Below are 16,650 nucleotides of genomic sequence, written 5' to 3' on the forward strand. Positions count from 1 at the left end.
GGGATGAAGACCATCAGCCCCATGTGGGACAGTGATTGTGTCCAACTCAATTAACTTGTTTCTGCCCCAGCACTTAATACGGCACCAGCCGCTAGTAAGTGTTTATTACATACGACTATTATTATTATTATTACAGATGGGAGGAAGTGCAGTGCATCACCCCATCTGCCTGATTCACTCCTCTCCCACCACACGTCTCTCCCCTAACACTTTCACCCAAATCCTCCCCTCCTCTTTCACATCGCCTGGCACGTCTTGGCTCTAAAATCACAACTCCACCAGAAAGTCACTCCTGACCAATCCCTCATCTTCCCATGATAATAATAGTAATACTGATGGTATTTGTTAAGCACTTACTAGGTGCAGAACACTGTTCTAAGCGCTGGGGGAGATACAAGGTAATCAGGTTGTCCATGTGAGGCTCCCAGTCTTCATCCCCATTTGACAGATGAGGTAACTGAGGCCCAGAGAAGTGAAGTGACTTGCCCACAGTCACACAGCTGCCAAGTGGCAGAGCCGGGATTAGAACCCACGACCTCTGACTCCCAAGCCTGGGCTCTTTCCACTGAGCCACGCTTTCCCCTCCCTCCTGCATCAATCAATGAATCATTGGTATTTATTGAAAACTCCCCACAGTGTGGCCTCGTGGATGAAGCCCGGGCCCGAGAGTCAGAAGGACCCGGGTTCTAATCCCAGTTCTGCCACTTGTCTCCTGTGTGACCTTGGGCAAGTCACTTCCCTTCCCCGGGCCTCAGTTCCCTCATCTGTAAAATGGGGATTAAGACTGCGAGCCCCACGTGGGACAGGGACTGTGTCCAACCCGATTAACCTGTAACTGCCCCAGCGCGTAGAACCGTGCTTGGCTCCTAGTAAGCAGTGAGCAAATACCGTCACTATTCTTATTCTTATTGTTATTATTCTAAACCGTACGAAAATCTCATCTCCACCAGAAGCCCTTCCCTGACTAATCTCTCATCTCACCACCCTATTTCTCCTCCCAACTGCATCAGTCAAAGAATAAGTGGTATTTATTGAGCACTTAGTGGGTGCAAAACACTGTAGTAAACGCTTGGGAGAATACAATACACCCAGCACTCATAGGCAGATCCTTATATTGAGAAGCAGCGTGGCTCGGTGGAAAGAGCACAGGCTTTGGAGTCAAGGCTCATGAGTTCAAATCCCAGCTCTGCCACTTGTCAGCTGTGTGACTGTGGGCAAGTCACTTAACTTCTCTGTGCCTCAGTTCCCTCATCTGTAAAATGGGGATTAAGACTGTGAGCCCCACGTGGGACAACCTGATTCCCCTTTGTCTACCCCAGCGCTTAGAACAGTGCTCGGCACATAGTAAGCGCTTAACAAATACCAACATTATTATTATATTCGGTTACTTTTGCTTTATTTCTGCACTGGAAGCTCAAGAGCAGGGATCGTCTCTGCCAACTATGGTAGCGTGGCTCAGTGGAAAGAGCCCGGGTTTGGGAGTCAGAGGTCACGGGTTCGAATCCCAGCTCTGCCACTCGGCAGCTGTGTGACTGCGGGCGAGTCACTTCACTTCTCTGGGCCTCAGTTCCCTCATCTGTCAAATGGGGATGAAGACTGTGAGCCCTACGTGGGACAACCTGATGACCCTGTATCTACCCCAGCGCTTAGAAGAGTGCGCTGCACATAGTAAGCGCTTAACAAATACCAACATTATTATTATTGTACTCCCAACTGCTTAGTACAGTGCTCTGCACCCAGGAGGGTCTCAGCGAATACCTTCGATTGGATGTCTGTGTCCCCCATCCATGCTTGTTAACCCTATTGCACTCTCCCAAGCCACAGTGCTCTGCACGCGGTAAGCGCTCGATAAATACCATCGATTTGCTCCGAGGTGGATTTGGAGCCATTGTGATCGGATTCGAAGAGACCATCAACCACCGCTCCTCCTCTCTGGGTTTCCGTCTCAGGGGACCCGCGTGGCCTAGCGGCTAGAGTCCGGGCCCAGAAAGTCTTGGGTTCTAATCCCGACTCTGCCATTTGTCTGCTGAGTGACCTCGGGCAAGTCACTTCACTTCTCCTCAGTTCCCTCATCAGGAAAATGGGGATTGAGACCGTGAGCCCCAAGTGGGACGGGGCCCGGGTCCAACCCGGTTCGCTCGTCTCCGCCCCAGCGCTCAGTCCGGTGCCTGGCACGTAGTGAACGCTTCACGAATACCACAGTTATGATTTTATTTACCCGTCAGCCCTTAGGGGTTCAGTTGTCAAGGACCGTTAGTTCTGGCTGGTGACGGTCCACCCTGGATCCTCAAGCCCCCCCCCCCATCAAACCCCTGTACAAGATCAGGAACCGAAGACGTGGTTAAGGGAAATTCACCCCTATTTTTTTAATTTTTTTTTTTATTTTTCACTCCTCATTTATTTACAAATACACATTATAACTTTTATATACATTGCACATTTACATGGTAGAAAAGTACAAAACTATATATTTAAATGAATTTATATTTAACTTGCCATGTTTGAAAATATAAAATTGCATCAGAAAAAAAGTATTATGAAAAGCAAGAAACTTGAACTGAGAAGTCTTTGATATACCTTTTTTTAGTGACACGGCGGTGAAAAAAGAACAAATCGAAAGAGTCCAGCGGGGGCCAGCTTCATGGAAACGCCTCACGAGAGTTTCGGGGGGTCGGAATACGAAGGGAAGGCGTGACCTCCCCCCCTCCCCCCCTCCCCCAACCCCATCGTACGGATCAAGGGCGCTTTTGAATCATCTACAGATCTCACTGATTTGGACCCACGCGTCGTTTCCTCTCCACAAATGGGGCCCGTCCCGGGCCGGGGGCGAAATGAAGGGGGCTTTTCCTCAAAGATGACACCGCTGGCATCTTACATCTGAGTCGGTTAGGGCGCTTTTTGGTCAGTCAAGATTCCTTGTAAACAAAACCCCGAGGGATCGTGTATATACAGAACCGGCGGCAGAGAATCCAATAAATAAACACGACGGCGTCCGACACGCGAGTTCGGTTAAGGTGGAGGAGGATCGAACGTCGGCGGAACGGAAGGGGGCGGGTGGGATGGGCGAACCGTGGAGGAATGAACTTAAAACGGTTTGGGAGAACGAAGCTTTACTTTACAAGCAAGAGACCTCACAATAAATAACAAACTGCTCTTCCTTTAACGAATAAATTTCTTCAAAAAACAAGGTGTACAGTCAACCGGACATTTTCGGTATAAATTATAAAACATGACACAGTATAAATAAAGGTCTAGCGCCTCGACTAGGGGCTTCGTCCCGGAGACTTCACACTGGATTTCCTCTCCCTCTCAAGTCAGTGTGAGAAGGCACCTGGTGGAAAGTCTGCAGGGCTCAGCTCCTTTTGTGGGTTCCGTCCCCCCCCAAATAAATAAGCGTACACTTATTTACAATATGGACACTGATTTTTTGTTGCCCAAGGGCTATTTTCCAACGGGGAGGGAGGAGTTTACCACTCTAGAATTGAAGATATAGGAAAGCTGTAGTCCTGATCTTCATCTTCATCCTCTTCCTCGGGGTCTTCGTTTATGGCTAGATGGGGGAATACAGGGGAGCTGTTGTTTAAATAAGGACAACAACAGCGCAGAAGCAGCTCAGTGCATGTTTTTTAAAGCCCTCTGAAACAGCCACAATACAGCGTCGCATTTACGGGGACTCGTAGTGAGATGCTCTTTGGCATCCGCGGAGGTTTCGGGGTTTTTTAAAGAAAAACAAAAACACGCACACCCACGCCCGCACCCACGCACACGCACACGACATTTATCTACGAAGTCAAGAACGGCAGAAAGTTCTGGAGAATCAATGGCTCAGGTTTATTGGCAGATTCCTGAAATCAGATAAAAAGCGCACTTGTGTTCTGGGGTAACTATTTCGTGTCCTTCGATCGGAGTTAGTAGGAGGCCGCTGCGTAGCTCAGAGCCCCAGGGGCTAACGGAGCTGTTTCTCTCTTTTGATTTATGGGGTTAGGGTCTATCCAAGCGTTAATAAAGCCAACAGCGAAGCACATTAAAGCAAACGAACTAGGACAAACAGCTAGAGAGATGTTCGCAGAGGCAACCCGGTGTCGATCACATGAATCGTCTGAAAAATCAGAACCTCACGGGCGTCCGGGGCCAGCCCTCCGTCGACGGCTCCGACGGAGGTGAGGACCGTAAGCTCTTTGGGTGGGGAGGGCGGCGGGAGGGGAGGGGGGCAGGGATCGCGTCTCCCGACTCTCTCGGATCGTCCTCTCCCCGGCGCTCAGCCCAGCGCTCTGCACACAGTAAGCGCTCCGTAAATAATCCCGTGGGTCGCTTGCCCGGGGAGCCGGCCCCCCGACTGCCCGACTGCGGGAGAAATCCGGGTGCCGGGGAAAGGGAAGGGGGGTGGGGGTGGGGAGGGATGCGCTTATTTTTGAAGGCTTAAGTCTTCGCGACCCAGAAGATGTGACTTACAGTTGCACGATCCGGAGTGCTTGACCTCCAGCAGCACCCCCGAGGAGCAGGCCGCCTCCTTCATGGCGCACTCGCTGGGGTAGGTGGCGTTATCGCTGGCACACACCGCTTCGTCTGACCGGCTCTCGGGGCACAACTCGTCGCACAGCGCGCACCGCCCCCGCCCGACCTTGAAATCCCACAGGCATTTCTTCCCTCCGCTGCACTGGATGTCTTCACAGGACTTTGCTTCTAGGAAATAAAGCGCCGGCGATGAGTCAAACCCGCTTCCCGCCTCTTCGCCCGCCCCTGGCGCCTTGGGCCCTTTCTCCTCTAGCTGCCCCGCGGCCCAGTGGATCGAGTCCCGGGTCGGGGCGCAGAGGTCGGGAGTTCTAATCCCCGGCCCCGCCGCCCGTCCGCCGCGTGACCCGGCCCGGGTCACTCCGCTTCTCTGGGCCTCGGTGACCTCGTCGTAAAAAGGGGACTCGAGACCGTGAGCCCCACGTGGGACGGGGACTGTGTCCGGCCCGACTGGCTCCGACACTTGTCCGCCGTGTGGCCTTGGGCGAACCGCGTCACTTCTCTGTGTCTCAGTTGACTCATCTGTAACATGGGAATGATTTGCTCGTCTCCACCCCGGCGCTGAGTACAAGGCCTGCCACTTGATAAGCACCATCATCGCCGTCGTCATTATTATTATTCTCTTAATAATGATAAAATGATAATAATAACGCCGGTATTTGTTAAACGCTTACTAGGTGCCGAGTACCGTTCTAAGCGCTGGGGCCGGTACGAGGTCAACGGGTTGTCCCATATGGGGTTCGCAGTCTTCATCCCCGTTTTATAGATGAGGTGACCGAGGTACGGAGAATAATGATAATGACAATGATGGTATTTGTTAAGCGCGCGCTATGTGCCAAGCGCCGTTCTAAGCGCTGGGGCAGATAAGAGGTCATCAGGTTGTCCCACATGGGGCTCACAGTCTTCATCCCCATTTTACAGATGAGGTATCTGAAACACAGAGAGGTTAAGTGACTTGCCCAGAGTCACACGGCTGACAGGTGGTGGAGCCGGGATTAGAACCCACGACCTCTGACTCCCAAGCCTGTGCTCTTGCCACTAGGCCACGCTGCTTCTTTTCCGCCGCTCCCCCAACCTGTAATTTATTTTAATGTCCATCTCCCCCCTCGAGACTGAGGGCAGGGAACGCATGTGCCGGCTACTGCATCGTACTTTCCCCATCGCTTAGTACGGTGCCCTGCACACAGGACGCTCCCAGTAAATACCACCGATCGACCCGAGTTCTTCCCCTCACTAAAGGTCTCTAAAGAACAGGGGGCTTCTCGTTGCCCACTTTGGCCGGAGAGAGAATCCTACTTGACAAAAGTCACTTTCCTCAAAGTCACCAGGGCCCGAATAAGATGCTAGCCTTCGGATCTGGATTTTGGAGGCATTTTTTATTTCACAGTCCGGGCTCCGTGAGATCAGCCGGAGAATCCTCGGCAGCGTGGCTCAGTGGAAAGAGCCAGGGCTCGGGAGTCGGAGGTCATGGGTTCGAATCCCGGCCCTGCCACTTGGCAGCTGTGTGACCGTGGCCAAGTCACTTAACTTCTCTGTGCCTCAATTACCTCATCTATAAAATGGGGATTAACTGTGAGCCTCATGTGGGACAACCTGATTACCCTGTATCTGCCCCAGCACTTAGAACAGTGCTCTGCACATAGTAAGCACTTAACAAATACTAACATTATTATTATTATTGTTATCCGAGACATCTCAACGTGAAACTATAAACCGGTTCTCCCATCTCTAAAATGGGGATTCGCTTCCGACTCTCCCTCCCTATCAGACTCTGAGCCCCGAGTGGGATAGGGACTGTGTTTGACCTGATTTTCTTATCTCTACTGTTGAACACCGTACTGAACACCGAGCTGGGCATATTCGATAGTATTTATTGAGCGTTTACTACGTGCAGAGCCCTGGCGTATGGTAAGAGCCTAGCACCGAGCTAGGTGTAGAGGAAGTGTTTCACGAATACCACAGTTATGTCAGAGAAGCAGCACGGCTTAGTGAAAAGAGCATGGGCTTGGGAGTCAGAGGATGTGGAATTAGGGCTCTGCCACTTGTCTGCTTTGCGATCTTGGGCAAGCCGCTTAACTTCTCCGTGCCTCAGTTATCTCATCTGGAAAATGGGGGTTAAAGACAGTGAGCCCCACATGGGACAACCTGATTACCCTCTATCTACCCCAGTGCTTTTAATAGTGCTTGGCACATAGTAAGTGCTTAACAAATACCACAATTATTATTATTATTATTGTCATTACGGCGAAAGTATTCCACAACACAAGCTACATCGACATTCACCGATTTGCTGTTTCCTCTCTCTAACAGGGCATTTTTATCATTCAGATTTTTCCCTGCAAAAATTCCAACTGAGAGAGAAGCAGTGTGGCCTAGAGGATCGTTCTAAACCCAGCTCCGCCGCCTTGCCTGCTGGGGGACCTTGGGCAAATCACTTCACTTCTGTGGGCCTCAGTTCCCCCATCTGTAAAATGGGGATTAAGACTGTGAGCCCCAAGAGGGACTATATCCACCCTGATGCTCGTATCTACCCCAGAGCTTAGTACAGTCTAAGGATGCCGAAAGGATGCTGAATTGTACTTTCCAAGCGCTTAATACAGTGCTCCGCACACGATACGGATGAAAGAATGGAGGAGCAGCATGGCGTAGTAGAGAGAGCCCAGGCCTGGGAGTCAGAAGGTCATGGGTTCTAATCCCAGCTCTGCCGTGTGTCTGCTTCGGGGCCTCGGGCAAGCCACTTAACTTCTCCCAGCCTCAGTTACCTCATCTGCAAAATGGGGATGAATAGCTCGTACGCATCCCGGCGCTTAGTACGGTGCCTGGCACGTAATAAGTGCTGAACAAATACCACAGTTATTATTCTTATTATTCTTATTACAGTGTCCGGAACACAGTAAGACCTAAGAGAAGCAGCGTAGCTCAGTGGAAAGACCACGGGCTTTGGAGTCAGAGGTCATGAGTTCGAATCCCAGCTCTGCCACTTGTCAGCTGTGTGACTGTGGGCGAGTCACTTAACTTCTCTGTGCCTCAGTTACCTCATCTGTAAAATGGGGATTAAGACTGCGAGCCCCACGTGGGACATCCTGATTCCCCTGTGTCTACCCCAGCGCTTAGAACAGTGCTCGGCACATAGTAAGCGCTTAACAAATACCGTCGATATTATTAGTTCCTGAAGGCAACCGCTTCCTTGGACCACCCTGGAGCCAGAAGAGTTTTGAAAAGGGAAAAGGCACTGGGCTCGGTGGAGCCGATGGGGTTGGGAGAGTCTTCTAGTCTTTTCTCATCGCCCCTAAAAGCGGGGCTCGCTACCGTGAGCGTCTCTGTCTCTCTTGCTTTTCCCCCTTTTAGCCCCCCAATCCGATACCTACTGATACATTTTCCCTCGTAGGCTAATCCAATCGATCTGCCCAGCAGGCAGGTGGCTTTCCTCAGGTGGCAAGCGCTTGAGTAAGTTCTTCCGTCATTCCCGCAGAGATACTGCTCAGGTGAGGGAGGGTCTGGGCAAATCCGATTACACGTCACGCAGTAGGCGTTGTTGGTCTGGTCCACCACGCACGTGGAGCTGCCTGGGCAGAGCACTTCCCTACAGGTCTCTGGAATGAAAAGGGAACGCGGGAAGATGAACCGGCTGCGTGGGGGGCCGCCGGGAGCCGACCCCGGGGTCTGAGGGGGCTGAGGAAGCTGGGCGGCCTGGTGGCTAGAGCCCGGGAGTCGGGAGAACCCGGGTTCTGATCCCGGCTCTGCCACTTGTCTGCTGGGTGACCTCAGGCGAGTCACCGCACTTCTCTGCGCCTCATTGACCTCATCTGGAAAAGGGGGGTTAAGAGTGTGATCCCCAAGTGGGAGAGGGACTGCATCCAACCTGATTAACTTGTATCTACCACCTCAGCGCTCAGTACAGTCCCTGGCCCACAGAGAGTGCCTAATAATAATAATAGTAATGATGGTATTTGTTAAGCGTTTACTATGGGCCAAGCACTACCCCACATGGAACAACCTGATTACCTCGTATCTACCCCAGCGCTTAGTACAGTGCTTGGCACAGAGTAAGCACTTAACAAATACCAACCTTATTATTGTTATAGCCATTGTCCCACGTGGGGCTCTTAATCCCTTAGTCTTAATCCCCATTTTACAGATGAGGTCACTGAGTCCTGGAGTGGCTTGCCAAGGTCACACAGGAGACAAGTGGTGGAGCCAGAATTAGAACCCATGTCCTCCAACTCCCAAACCTGGGCTCTTTCCACTAAGCCATGTGCTGCTGAATAGTACTTAACAAATACTGTTATTATTCTTCTTATTATTTTTAACAAATGTGAGACCAACATACAGGAATCACCATGCGGGTGTGGAAAGTAAAGTCATTTTGGGTCCCCAGAAGTGATACGGCCTAATGGGCAGAGCTCGGGCCGGGGAGTCGGAAGGACCTGGCTCTGCCACTTGACTGCTGGAGGTGACCTTGGGCAAGTCACTTCACTTCTCTGGGCCTCAGTTACCTCATCTATAAAATGGGGATGAAGAGCGTGAGCCCCATGTGGGACAGGGACTGGGTCCGACCTGATTAACTTGTTTCTACCCCAGTGTTTAGTTCAGTGCCAGGCACATAGCAAACACTTAATTTGCTTGTATCCACCCCAGCAGGGAGCACAGCGCCCGGCACATAGCAAACTTGCTTAGTACAGTGCTTTGCACACAGTAAACGCTCAATAAAGCCATGATGCAGAAGCAGCATGGCCTAGGGGCAAGAGCAGAGGCTTAAGAGCCAGAGGATGTGGGTTCTAATCCCGACTCTGCCATTTGTCTGCTGAATGACCTGGGGCAAGTCACTTCACTTCTCTGTGACTCGGTTACTTCATCTGTAAAATGGGGATTAAGACTGTGAGCCCCACGCAGGACAACCTGATGACCTTGTATCTACCCCACTGCTTAGAACAGTGCGTGGCACATAGTAAGCGCTTAATGACTACCATTATTATTATTGTTGTTTTTATTAGTAAATACGATCAACAACAACTTAATTTGCTAGCGTCCACCCCAGCGCTTAGTACCTCGCACACAGTAAGCGCTTAATACCACCACTGTGCTTATTCAATACCCTGCCAACTCCAAAACGAGCAAACCAAAAACTATTTTCGGTTCCCCATCGTCCCCACGCGAGCTCAGGGACTCTGTGGTATTCTCCCAGACACTTAGTACAGAGACCGGTGTAGGTCGTAAGCACTAAACAGATACCGGGAAACGAAAAAAGGGGGCCGAGGGTCTTGTTAGGGCCTTGGGAAGGTGGGAGGGGTCCCGGAGGGGGGTGAGGAGGGGACGCAGACCTACTTTTACATCTCCCCTGGTACTGGACCTCCAGCTCGGGCTGCTCTTTGCACCTGGCCTTCAGCAGGGCGCACTCGCTCCGATAGGTCTTCCCATCCAGGCCGCACACGGGGCCCTTCCAGGTGACGCTCGAGCAATCCGGGGCGCAAACGCACCGGGGCTTGTTCTTCTTGTTCATCTTGCACTTTTTCCCCGGGCCGCAGTCCACGTTCTCGCACGTTTCTAGGAGTCGGGAAGAGGCAGCGGGTTTTAATGCAGGGGGGTGTGGGGAGGGGGGTTGGGTTCCGGTGCAGGAGAGATCCATCCACTCGGGGTTAATCCCCACCGGGATCCAGCAGATACTCCCGGGGAGGAGGGGGTGACCCCCGAGCTCGTTGTGAGCAAGGGGATGTGTCTGCTTATTGTCCTATGATCCTCTGCCAAGAGCTGAGTTCATTCCTTGATTCCACTGTATTTATTAAGTGCTTCCTGGGTGGTTACTGAGCCCTTAGAGAAGCAGCGTGGCTTAGTGTCAAGAGCCCGGGCTTGGGAGTCACAGGTCGTGGGTTCTAATCCCGGCTCCGCCGCTTATCAGCTGTGTGACTGTGGGCCAGTTACTTTCCTTCTCGGTGACCTCATCTGTAAAACGGGGATTAAAACTGCAAACCCCACGTGGGACAACCCGATTACCCTGTATCTACCCCAGCGCTTAGATCGGTGCTCGGCACATAGTAAGCGCTTAACGAACACCATCATGATTATTCTCATTATTATTATTATTATCTTTACTCGGGAGAGTACACTACAACAACCAATACGGCGCTCTGCCACGGTAAGTGCTCAAGAAGTAGGACGGAGTGACCGACTGGGTGATAGGGTGGGGAGGGGTGGGGGGTGACGCCGTACCTTTGCACGGGATGCAGTTAGGGGCGCCCCCGTTAAATATCATCCACTTGAAGAGCGTGTTGTCGTTGACATCCTCCTCGGTCCAGGAGGTGCTGAGTCTCCCGCTGCGGCAACACTCGTCCTTGCTCAGCTCCGTCCGATACAACACCTGGCACCGTCCGTTCTTGGCCTGGCGGAGCCAGCAGTTCCCGGCTGCGGAGGGGTGGGGAGAGGGGGTGCGGGGAGGATGGGGGGGCAGACCGGGAGGATCCCGCAGGGAGTCAGGGGTGAGAAAGGGGGAGCCGGGCAGGGAGGCCCGGCAGAGACCAGGATGCGTGTCCAGTGTGGAGAGGGAGAAAGGGAGCAAGGTGGAAGGGGAGAGAAGGAGCGGAGCAATGGAAGAGGAAGAGAGGAGCGATGTGATAAGGGGGGGGAGGGAGGGAGCAATGGAAGAGGGAGAGAAGGAGCAGGGGGGAAGGGAGGGGGAGGGGAGCAGGATAGGAGGGAGAGGAGCAAAGGAAGAGAGAGGGAAGGAGCAAGGGGGAAGAGAGAGAGGAAGGGAGCAGGATAGGAGGGAGAGGAGCAATGGATGAGAGAGGGAAGGAGCAAAAGGGGAAGGGAGAGAGGAGGGGAGCAGGATAGGAGAGAGAGGAGAAATGGATGAGAGAGGGAAGGAGCAAGGGGAGAAGGGAGAGAGGAGGGGAGCAAGATGAGAGAGAGAGAGAGAGAGAGAGAGAAGAGGGAAGGAGAGGAGCAAGGGACAAGGGAGAGAGGAGGGGAAGCAGATAGGATGGAGAGGAGCAATGGAAAGGGGAAGAGAGGAGCAAGGGGAGAAGGGAGCAATGTACGAGGGAAGGAAGGAGCAAGAGGGGAAGTGAGAGAGGAGGGAGAATGAGAGAGAGAGAGAGAGAGAGCCAGGTGGGAAGGCGAGGAGCAGTGAGGAAGGGTGAGAGGGAGCAAGTTGGAGGGAGAGCAGGAGCAAGGTGGAATGGGAGGGAGGTGGAAAACAAGGGCCAGTGGGGAATAGGGGCAGAGAGGGTCAGCAGCGTCCAGTTCCCAGTGAGCCAGACACGACACGTGCGGCTGGAAGCCAGTGGCCCACACGGCTGACTTTTCTCCCCGGGCCGGACCTGCCCCCCCCCCCCCCCCAGGACCCGCAGGACCCCCCAGGACCCCCAGGGCCCGCGGGTCGGCGTAGATTGTAGCCCACCACCGGACTCGGGAAGGAGGCGAGGCTAGCGAGGGGAGGGGGGCGAAAGCCCACGAGCCCAAAGCACTTGTGGAAAATGGAAAGGAAGCGGCAGGATGGGCCCGTCCTGAAGCCTCCCGGGAACTGGGGCTATTTAATAATAATGATAATGATAATAGTCTTCTGTTAAGCGCTTACTATGTGCCAAGCACTGTTCCAAACACCGGGGCGGACACAAGGTGATCAGGTCTTCCCACGTGGGGCTCCCAGTCTTAATCCCCACTTTACACACCGGGCAACTGAGGCCCAGAGAAGCGAAGCGACTCGCCAAAGGTCGCACGGCAGACAAGTGGCGGAGCCGGGATTAGAACCCAGGACCTTCGGACCTCTCGCCCCCGACCCGGCCGGGGAGGGGAGGATCCCGGGGGTCTCCGGGATGGGGGGGGGGGGGGGGGTTCCAGGACCGGCTGCGGGGAACTAGGCCCGACCCGGGCCCCGGGCAGTGCGGTGGCAGGAGATGGGCAGGGGCTGAATCCAGAGGGGACTCAAGGGGGTCGCGCCAGGGGCCTCCCCGCTCCCTCTCGACCCCTGAGCCCCCCCTCCCTCCCCGGACATCCCCAATCCTACGGTCCCTCGAAGACGCCCCCCTCTAGACCCCCCCCCCACCCCCCAATCCCGTCTTCCCAGCTCCACGAAGCGCCCCTGGGAAATTCCCGGGAGACTCCAGGGTCCGGCCAAGGCGCCAGGCCGGGGGATTAGGGTGGGCGGGGGGGTCTCCCCCGGCCGGCCCGCCCCGGAAAGTTTGCGCCGCTTTCTCAGCTCCGGGGGGAAGCGCGGACCCTCCCCCGGGTTCCCTCCCCTGGAAAACCTTTTCCCCCAGGTCCGGGGGGCGGGATGTCGGGGGGTCGGGGGCTACGACATCCCGGGAGAGGGTGGGGACGGGGGGCTTGGAGAGGACGCGGGAAGAGGCGCGCCCCGGCCGGGAGCCAAACCTCTCCGGAGCGCGCAAAGGGGGTCGCGCCCTGCGCCCCCCCAGATCCGGCCCCGATTTCCCCGCCGGGGGCCGGGGGTGGGGGGGAGGGACGGGGACCCCCTCCCCACAGTTCCAGCCCCGAGGTCCCTCCGGGGTAGGACGAGACGGGGGGGACCGCCCCCTGCCCATCTCCGACCCCTCGGGGGTCGCCCCCCGGGACGCAACAACTGCACTCACCCTGGGCAGAGCGATCCTCCGGGAGGTGGCCCAGAGCAATCAGGAGGAAATCCATGCCCAGCTGCTTCTTGGGACTGGGGGCCCTCCCCCAATTCCAGCCCAGAGCCCCCTCCGGGGGTGGGACGAGACGGGGAACCCCAATCCCCATCTCCGACCCCTCGGGGGTCTCCCCCAGGTGGCAGCAACTGCACTCCCCCTGGGCAAAGCGATCCCCTAGGAGGGACCCCGAGCAACCAGGAGGAAATCCATGTCCATCTGGTCCTGGGGCCCGGGACCCCCACCTCCACCCCGATTCCAGCCCCGAGGTCCCTCCGGGGTAGGACGAGACGGGGGTTCCTCCCCTGCCCATCCCCGACTCCTCGGAAGTCTTCCCCCCCCGCCCCCCAGGACGCAACAACTGCACTCACCCTGGGCAAAGCGATCCTCCGGGAGGTGGCTCAGAAAGACCAGGAGGAAATCATGCTCGGCTGGCTCTTGGGACGGGGACCACCCCCAATTCCAGCCCCGAGGTCCCTCCGGGATAGAACGAGACGGGGGGACCCGCCCTCCCCATCTCCGACCCCTCGGGGGTCTCCCCAAGAAGCAGCAACTGCCTGCACTCCCCCTGGGCAAAGCGATCCCCCAGGAGGTGGCCCAGAAAGACCGGAGCAAATCCATGCCCGGCTGGCTCTCGGGACGGGAGTCACCCCCAATTCCAGCCCCGAGGTCCCTCCGGGACAGGACGAGACGGGGGACCCCCTCCCCACCTCCGACCCCTCGGGTGTCCCCCCAGGACGCAGCGACCGCACTCACCCTGGGCAAAGCGGTGCCCCGGGAGGTGGCCCAGAAAGACCGGGAGGAAGGAAATCATGCTCAGCTGGGTCTTGGGACGGGGACCACCCCCAATTCCAGCCCCGAGGTCTCTCCAGGGTAGGACGAGACGGGGGATCCCCGTCCCTATCTCCGACCCCTCGGGTGTCCCCCCCAGGACGCAGCCACCGCACTCACCCTGGGCAAAGCGGTCCCCCGGGAGGTGGCCCAGAAAGACCAGGAGGAAATCCATGCCCGGCTGCTTTTGGGACAGGGGACCACCCCAAATTCCAGCCCAGAGTCCCCTCCGGGGGTGGGACGAGACGGGGGATCCCCCTCCCTATCTCCGACCCCTCGGGGGTCTCCCCCGGGACGCAGCAACTGCACTCACCCCGGGCAAAGAGATCCCCCGGGAGGTGGCCCAGAGCGATCAGGAGGAAATCCGTACCCAGCTGGTTTTGGGGACTGGAGACCACCCCCCAACTTCCAGCCCCGAGGTCCCTCCTGGATAGGACGAGACGGGGGGGGAGCCCTTTCCCCATCACCGACCCCTCGGGTGTCCCCCAGGACGCAACAACTCCACTCCCCCTGGGCAAAGCGATCCCGCGGGAGGTGGCCCAGAGCAACCAGGAGGAAAGCCATGCCCAGCTGGTCTGGGGGACCGGGGACCCCCCCCCCAAATTCCGTCCGCGAAGTCCTTTCAGAGTAAGCCGTGACGGGGGAACCCCTCTCCCCATCTCCGACCCCTCTGGGGTCCCCCCAGGACGCAGCGACTGCACTCCCCCTGGGCAGAGCGATCCCCCAGGAGGCGGCCCAGAGCAACCAGAAGGAAATCCATGCCCAGCTGGTTTGGGGGAACCGGGGACCCCTCCCCCCCCCAGTTCCATCCCCGAGATCCCTCCGGGTTAGGACGAGACACGGGAGCCCCCCCGCCCATCTCCGACCCCTCGGGGGTCCCCCCAGGACGCAGCGACTGCACTCATCCTGGGCAAAGCGATCCCCGGGGAGGTGGCCCAGGGCAACCAGGAGCAAATCCATGCCCAGCTGGTTTGGGGGGACCGGGGTCCCCCCCCCCCAATTCCATCCCCGAGATCCCTCCAGGTTAGGACGAGACACGGGGACCCCCCCGCCCCCGCCCATCTCCGACCCTTCTGGGGTCCCCCCAGGACGCAGCAACTGCACTCACCCTGGGCGGCGCGATCCTCCAGGAGGTGGCCCAGAAGGAGCAGGAGGAAATACATGCCCAGCTGGTTCTTCCGATTTAACATCCTCGGGGCTGCGGGCGAGCGGGGCGAGCGGGACGAGAGGGGCTGGTGGGCGTCCTCGTGTGCGTGTCCGGGTGCGTGGGGGCTTCTGCGGGTGGCGGGGAGGGTTTGGGACGGGGTGGGGGGGGGAAGGGAGGTCGTGTCCGCGGGGGCCGCGACGGCCGAGCCGAAAGGCGCGCAGAGGGTCCGGGCGCCCGCCTGCCTTTAAATCTCCATGGGGGTCTCAGCGTTTGCGGTGGGCGGTCTCCCGGGGCGCGAGCCCCTGCGTGTGCGTCGCGTCCGTGTCTCTGTGTGCTCGTTTGCGGGTCTGGGTGGGTCTGGGTGCGAGGCCGGGGTGCGGAGTGTGGGAGCGTGGCGTGCGCCTGTCTGTCCGGCTCTGCGCGTAAGAGCGCGCGGGGCTGCGGGGGTGGGGAAGAGTTTTCAAAGTTGGGTGGGTGGGAATCAGGTGACGCCCGCCCTCCCCCCTGTTGCCCACCCCCTCCCCCTCCCTTCCCGGGCCGGACCCCCCCCCTCCCACCCCCCTCCCCTTCCTCCCACCCCCCTCCCCCGGAGCCGGTGAAGGTGCGCCCCTGTCCCGGCTGGCGTCTGGGAAAGCAGGAGCGGCCGGGCTGGCCTTTGCGCAGCCGGGAAAGGGGAGGAGACCCCGGCCGGGGCGGGGTGGAGGGGCCCGGGACCACCCAGAGGGTCCCCCGGCTCCGGCCCCCACCCCCGACCCCCTCCCCGGGGACCCCGGACGCCCCCCACCCGCCCTCCCGGGCCGGCTCGGAGGTGCGTGCCCGGGCTGGGGATGGGGAGGCCGGGGAGGCCGGGGGAGGCCGGGGGAGGCCGGGACGAGCCCCCCCAAAGTTGGAATACCTCGGGGCTACGTGGCCCCGGACTCTGGGCGCCGGAGGAGCAGGAGGAGCAGGAGGAACAGGAGGAGGAGGAGGAGGAGGAGGAGGAGGAGGAGGAGGAAGAGGAGGTGGTCTCTGATGGGCTCCCCCGGGAGATGGGGAGGGGGTGCCGTCTCTGCCCGTCTCTGCCCCTGGGCCTCTGTCTCCGCGGATCTCTCCGCTTGGGTCTATCTTGGCCTCTGCCCGTCTCTCTGCCTCTGGCTTTCTATCTCTGCCTTTGTCTCTGCCTTTCCGTCTCTGCCTCTGTCTTTTTATCTCTGCCCACGTCTCTCTCTCTCTGCCTGCCTTTCCATCTCTGCCTTTGTCTCTGCCCCTGTCTTTCTATCTCTGACCGCCTTTCTATCTCTGCCCCGTCTTTCTATCTCTCCCCCCCCCCCCCCCCCCCCCCCCTCCGCCTCCGTCTTTCTATCTCTGACTGCCTTTCTGTCCCTGACTGTCTTGCTATCTCTCCCTCTGTCTCTGCCCCTGTCTCTCTATCTCTGAGTGCCTTTCTATCTCTGCCTTTGTCTCTGCCCCTGTCTTGCTATCTCTCCCTCTGTCTCTGCCTCTCTCTTTCTGTGCCCGACTGCCTTTCGGTCTCTGCGCCCGTCTTTCTATCTCTGCCCC

At 57.3% G+C, this 16,650-nt stretch overlaps 1 protein-coding gene across 2 annotated transcripts; it reads right to left on the minus strand.

The window, feature by feature from the left end:
• Positions 1–3,093: 3,093 nt before the first annotated feature.
• FST (follistatin) lies at positions 3,094–15,260 on the minus strand. Of its 2 annotated transcripts, none has more exons than XM_029072303.2 (6): positions 15,073–15,260; positions 10,720–10,911; positions 9,838–10,056; positions 7,881–8,105; positions 4,453–4,680; positions 3,094–3,550 (listed from the first exon to the last, which is right to left on the minus strand). In XM_029072303.2, the coding sequence occupies exons 1-6, from the start codon at positions 15,152–15,154 to the stop codon at positions 3,468–3,470; spliced, it is 1,029 nt and encodes a 342-aa protein (XP_028928136.1). In that variant the 5' UTR covers positions 15,155–15,260; the 3' UTR covers positions 3,094–3,467. The 2 variants fall into 2 exon arrangements, with proteins under 2 accessions (XP_028928136.1, XP_028928074.1); XM_029072241.2 differs by having other exon boundaries at positions 4,453–4,683; positions 15,073–15,258.
• Between the last annotated feature and the right edge of the window lie 1,390 nt (positions 15,261–16,650).

The sequence above is a fragment of the Ornithorhynchus anatinus genome, chromosome 1 (assembly GCF_004115215.2).
Source record: "Ornithorhynchus anatinus isolate Pmale09 chromosome 1, mOrnAna1.pri.v4, whole genome shotgun sequence".
Classification (NCBI taxonomy): domain Eukaryota; kingdom Metazoa; phylum Chordata; class Mammalia; order Monotremata; family Ornithorhynchidae; genus Ornithorhynchus; species Ornithorhynchus anatinus.